We start from the raw sequence: 6,019 nt of genomic DNA on the forward strand, positions 1-6,019 counted from the left end.
GTGCGAGTCAACCCCTGTGACACGGATTTCTGTGCCGTGTCACCTCCCTAGTTTGAGTACGACTCCCTGGTGTACACCAACGTATCCAGATCATCTACAGTCAGCTCGTGACTCGTAACATTTTGTCCTTTTCCTTTTTTTTTACCATAATTAAATTGGCTTGTTCTTGAAGCAGCGTGTTCGGGAGCCGAATGCATTTTTTAAATTTTTTTTACAAAGACCACTTAAATTACTTTCGACAACACGGCGATGCATGTTGTTTCTCATATACCGTATTATCTCTAATATAAGCACGGTCCTTTATTTTTTCAATGTACCTCCGCCCCGTGCTATTAATGGAGACGATCCATTATTGGAGACTGGTCCATTATTATTTCAACCTCATTTCAGAGGCATGCTGCAATGCCAAATTCATGTCAGACACACACATTTCTGGGTTTTTTTCGCCGGTACAGATAATGAATTTACACAGTGTGCGTATAATGGAGACTGAGCACTTTATTTTTTGAATGCCGCCCCAAGGTGTTCTATTATTGGAGACGTGCTATTATTGGAGACTGTGCTTATATTAGAGATAATACGGTACCGTAGAATCCCGCGGATAAGCCCATGCTCGCGCATAAGCCCAGGGAAAGTTCGAACATTACAAGGCTTCGTCGTACAAGCCCATGGGCCTAATTCGTACCGAGAGTCCATAAATTATGGACTCTTGGTCGTACCATGTACATGTACGCAGTACATGGTAGTTTTTTTTGTACATTTCAACACAATCATCGGTTGTTTTTGTTTGCACAGTGGCTTTCAGCAATGTGCTTCTCACTTCCTTGGTACTTTTCAATAGCACAATGTTGGTGTCAGCGTATAAGCCCATGCCCGCGTATAAGCCCATGTTCTCGTATATGCCCACCGAAATGTCCTTGTGAAACAGTGGGCTTATCCGCGGGATTCTACGGTATAGAGCTTCTTCATGCCTTGGTCATGTGATTGCACTTGAAAAAAAATGCAATGGAAATGAGAAATGAGCGTAGACACCTAGGCACCACTGTAGTACAATACCAGTTGTGACAAGTTAGCTGTGAGAGATGAAAAGGATGTGGAAGGACAAAAGAACACAACACAAGAACACAGTCTTGACACAGCCGAGGACAGGCTCCAGTAAGAGGCTATTAATTTTACAAAACAGAGTGGCACCACTTGAGCACCACTTGAGCACCACTTGAGCATCACTTGAGCAATACCTGAGCACCACTTGACCAATACTTGAGCATCACTCCAGCATCACTTGAGTATCACTTGCGTGGCATGGTCCGTATGGATTGCATTTTGGTGTTGAGAGAGAGTTGGGGGGGGGGGGGGGGGGGGGTTAACACAGTACGGTGACATTCCGCGTATACTTCAGCATGCTACAAACCAGTGTACAGCAAGCTTTGTGAACACGCCTTACCGAGACGGAACTGCTCTGTGTGAATGCATTTCGCAATTTGCAACATTCTGACAAGCTCCCGGCACCACCCGGGAACGTGCGTACCAACGAAACGGTTGGGCATCACCGTGTACTGTAAGCAGTCAACACGGCCACAGTCCAGTGCAAGTGTCGTGTGGACAAGCCCGGTGTGCTTCAGTTGTCCAGAAAGGGGTTGCACAAGCTGTGCTTGTGTGTAGCACCAGTAGATACCGTCATCCTCTGGCAGCCATGTAGGCCTCGCCTGTACACACTGTTTGACTGGGAAAGAGTCCGTGTCACGCGGACCACTGTAGCGTGAAGTCTCACTGTACTGCTCATGACACGTGCATGTATTGTTCTTAGTAGATCTGGTCTGTGCATGCTTCTGCAATACCTGTACTACAGTGTTACTCGCTTCACTGCACATTCCCACGCATGCGCTCGCTCACTGCATCATGTAGTGCATGAGGTAGTGCTCATGCGGCCCTTTCCTTTGTGTTCAGTTGTGTTAGAAACAAGTAACGTTGGTTGTTCTTTTTTCTTACTAAACGATCACTATCAGTGTTTGAGTTGATAATAACAACCTTCCTCTCACAGCCAGTCCTGCTGTTATTATGGTTCTATTATTGGGGATCCAGCCCTGATAACAGTCCTATTGTATTGTATTGTATTTTATTATTTAACTTGGGCATTCCCAACAGATCCCATTGGCGCGGGCACACCAGTACAAAACCCGTTCCAGGCATCGTTTCCTATTTCACTCACCACAACTACAGTAAAACGTGATATTCTCTGTGTAACTTTAATTTCGCTGGTTTCGGTAGTGAAAACAACAACCACCTGAATTAAGATTAGGGGTCGTCCGTAAATATCGATGTTTTTTTAGAGACGATATTTGTTCATATCTCCCCAGACCCCCCCCCCCCCCCCCTCTAATACGAACATGCATACATTTAATATTTATGCAGTGGACCGATATTTTGTATATTGAACGGTTCGTGTGTACAGGTAGGTACATAATACGTGCTTCAGTACTAGTAGTAGTACAAGTCACAAAGTTCAAGTGCCTGCAAGGCCCTGCATGCTGCATGGTGCACGAGCCGCAACAAGCAAGTACAAGGTGCATACCTAAAAATAGCGTATGTGAAGATCGATATTTTTCCGCCAAAAACAACGAACAGCGTCAAAACCCCCTCCCCCCCCCCCCATACGAACGAATATCGTCTCTAAAAAACATCGATATTTACGGACGGCCCCTTACATATAAAAGGCAGTAGAGTACTGCATAAGCAGAAATATTCGTCTGGAATTTAATTTCGTCCTTTTCGTCCAAGGAACTTTTGGACTAAATTAAATGCCGGACTAATGTCGATTTGTCCAGCTTTTCTATACACTCTTCTGATCCATGGACGAAATTTTCAACCGGACGAACTCCCTTTTGTTTGGAGTTGGACGAAAGTATTGACCGACGAAATTTTCTGCCTGTACAGTATAAAAGGTACTAGAGTATGCACGGTATGTGAACTGAATGTTGATCACCTAATTCTGCATTGCACCTGAAACCTGGCAGGTCCGTGGTACCGAAATTTAAATACACTAAAAATGACATGTTTTACAGTATTTCCTTCCTCTTCTTCTGATTCCGTGCCTGTGTTGTCTGTAGGTCGCAAAGGGGCAAGCAATGGCAGTGCCGCGGCAGAGGAGCACGTGGAGCTCGTGGCATTCCGGCGACTACCAACAGCCGGCGATGACAATGATGATGACGTTGACAACAGCAGCGAACGTTATACCATCGACGCCGAGTCGCGGGCCACTAATCTCAGCGTCAGCTCCAACGTGGATGATGATGAGGATGACGCCAGCAGTGTGAATAGCGACCTACGTGTGGTCCGTCTGGATGCAGACGATCAGGAGCTGCTACCGGACTCGCCGGCGCCTGCATCGCCTACACCGCGACCTCCACGCTATCGGGGAGTGCCGGATCGGCGTACGCTGATCAACCGTTTCATCTTCATCGCCATCTCAGTGACGCTGTGCCTCCTCGGCATCGCGCTGCGCGTCTTCGTGCCGCTGCACCGCACCAGCAGGGACTATGCGCAGAGCGGTTGCCCTGGCGACGTGGTCAACGGAACCATGGCAACGCCACCGCCGTCGTTCAACACCAGCGACGCGTTCAACACCAGTGGTGCAGCGTTGGACCTTGCTGCCATGCCCATCTCCCCTGCCGGCTGGTCGTTGTTACCGGAAACGCAATATCGTGTGTGCAGCGGCTTTTCCTAGGGGTTTGCCTGCGCCCGATACGGGCTGCAAAATGAGAAAGACAAGCTCTCGCTCTCTTTTTACTCTCCTCCGTCGGTTTCTGCTGCTGTTGAGTGTGGGGTGATGTCTTGCGCACGTCCGATACACTCGGCGGAGGCTATCCTTCACCCTAGCGAGCAGGTCGGGCGACGAAACCGTATCATGGTTCGTTTCGGCAATGCGAAAAGACCCTGCGTGAGTGAGAGTTCTGGCTAGGTGGTGGCCTGTACAAGTGTACTGCTTATATGGCTAATGGCTCAATCTCGGGCTTGTCTGTTTTATATTGTTTGGGGCATACGTGCTCATTCTGGAAGTGAGCGTTCTTGTTCCAGGAGTGTGTGTTCTCATTCCGGAAGCACTTGTTCCAACTCCGGAATCATGTGCTCTCACTCTAGAAGTGGGCATTCTCGTTCGGGAAGCGTGTGGTCTTCATCAAGGAGTGCACTGCCAAGCAGTGATCATGAGATCACCACCGCATGAGATAGTCCGGTGATCTATGTTCCATCTGTCTGCTGCCAAAATCAAATGTGTGTGTGTGTGTGTTTGCGCGCGTGTGCGTGCGCGTGCGTGTGTGTGTGTATGCGCGCATGCGCGCGCGCGTGTGTGTGTGTGTGTGTGTGTGTGTGTGTGTGTGTGTGTGTGTGTGTGTGTGTGTGTAGAGTTGCATATGCGATATGGTGCTAGTGAGCAGTCACAGCGACCATTCCTACCTATTTCATTATTCTGTTCGATTATTTTGCTTTTTGAGAGAAGTGAAAAGAGAAATGTCAAAGAACTAGCCGACTGTCTTTATCAAGACCCAAACCAGGGACCGTCGTTACCATGGCTACAGGCCAGTGATGCTCTACCATTTTAAGTCATGGAGTCGTTATTTTATTTTTTTATTCCACAATCACGATGACATAGTGCCAATAAACATGTGATGCGGGTGATTTTAACCAGGCATGGAGTTATTCTGCTCTGGCAATGTTTTTCTGCTTCCACTGCTTCTCATTGTTTCTCATACCCTTTCCGATACTGTACTGCGATATTGATGGTTGCAATGTTCCAACTGCCCGTCCCGTTGTATTTTACATATGAAAAACCTACATTCATTGTTTGTGTTTTACTCTAAACCTGTCTTACAGAAATGTTCCAGGCTGGCCTGTAATAATATTTTACAAGTATAGGGACAATAGTCCCGAAACGTTGCATCTTAGTTCTTACGCCATGCTTAGAAACATGCCATGAAAGTCCTGACGACCTCTTTTGTACGGAGAATCATATCCGATACTCATTATGACTGAAAAAATAGTAATATATATTTTAGCCTTTTCACAATTTTTTTTCACAATCTACGGGTGATATTTCTTTAGTGTCCGTGTGCTCATGGCTGTAGGCAGGACGCCTGCTAGTAGTAGCGTTATGCATGATGGCCTTTGGGGCGCGGGGAGCTTACCCAGCAGCCTTGTCCCTTGTGTGTGTCTGTGGGGGGGGGGGGGGGGGGTATGTGTGTATGTGTATGTGTGTGTGTGTGTATGTGTGTGTGTGTGGGGGGGGGGGGGGGGTGCCAGCTACAGTGCTGGCAACTGAAATCCGACCCCTGATCACATCGCAAAGACCCAACACGGGATGGTAAAACTACGAAACAACAGGGACCGCTAGAATGTGAACCCACCGTTCAGGGGTCGGATTTCAGTTGCCAGCACTGTAGTTCGGTTGATGGGTGCACTTATGGCAGATAGCTTTGGGTCTGTTGCCAATGGTCTCGCCTGGTATACCCACCCACACTACAGTGAAACCTGTAACTAAAGACCACCGTGACTAGCGGCCAGCATGGTACTACAGTAAAACCTGTAACTAAAGACCACCCTGACTAGCGGCCAGCATGGTACTACAGTAAAACCTGTAACTAAAGACCACCCTGACTAGCGGCCAGCATGGTACTACAGCAAAACCTGTAACTAAAGACCACCGTGACTAGCGACCAGCCTGGTACTACAGTAAAACCTGTGACTAAAGACCACCGTGACTAGCGACCAGCCTGGTACTACAGTAAAACCTGTAACTAAAGACCACCGTGACTAGCGACCAGCCTGGTACTACAGACCACTTCGGCAGACACGGACGGTCTCACGTTCATATTATGGTTGCGGGCTGCAAACCTCTAACTAAGGACCACCTGCCACTAAAGACCGCTTTCTCCGGTCCCAAGGGGTGGTCGTTAGTCACAGGTTTTACTGTACTACAATGGGAGTATGGTTCTCACCAGCAAAGAGTCTCCACAGCCTAGCGAAA

General features: G+C 47.9%; 1 protein-coding gene across 1 annotated transcript in view; it reads left to right on the top strand.

Moving 5' to 3' along the window:
• Positions 1-5,186, top strand: part of LOC135829883 (multidrug and toxin extrusion protein 1-like) — a 34,299-nt gene extending 29,113 nt beyond the window's left edge. Inside the window, exon 21 of the mRNA XM_065342266.1 lies at positions 3,108-5,186. Within this exon, the coding sequence (XP_065198338.1) occupies positions 3,108-3,724 (617 nt within the window). The 3' untranslated portion in view covers positions 3,725-5,186. The remainder of the gene's footprint in view (positions 1-3,107) is intronic.
• The last annotated feature ends 833 nt before the right edge of the window (positions 5,187-6,019 follow it).

The sequence above is a fragment of the Sycon ciliatum genome, chromosome 13 (assembly GCF_964019385.1).
Source record: "Sycon ciliatum chromosome 13, ocSycCili1.1, whole genome shotgun sequence".
Taxonomy (NCBI): domain Eukaryota; kingdom Metazoa; phylum Porifera; class Calcarea; order Leucosolenida; family Sycettidae; genus Sycon; species Sycon ciliatum.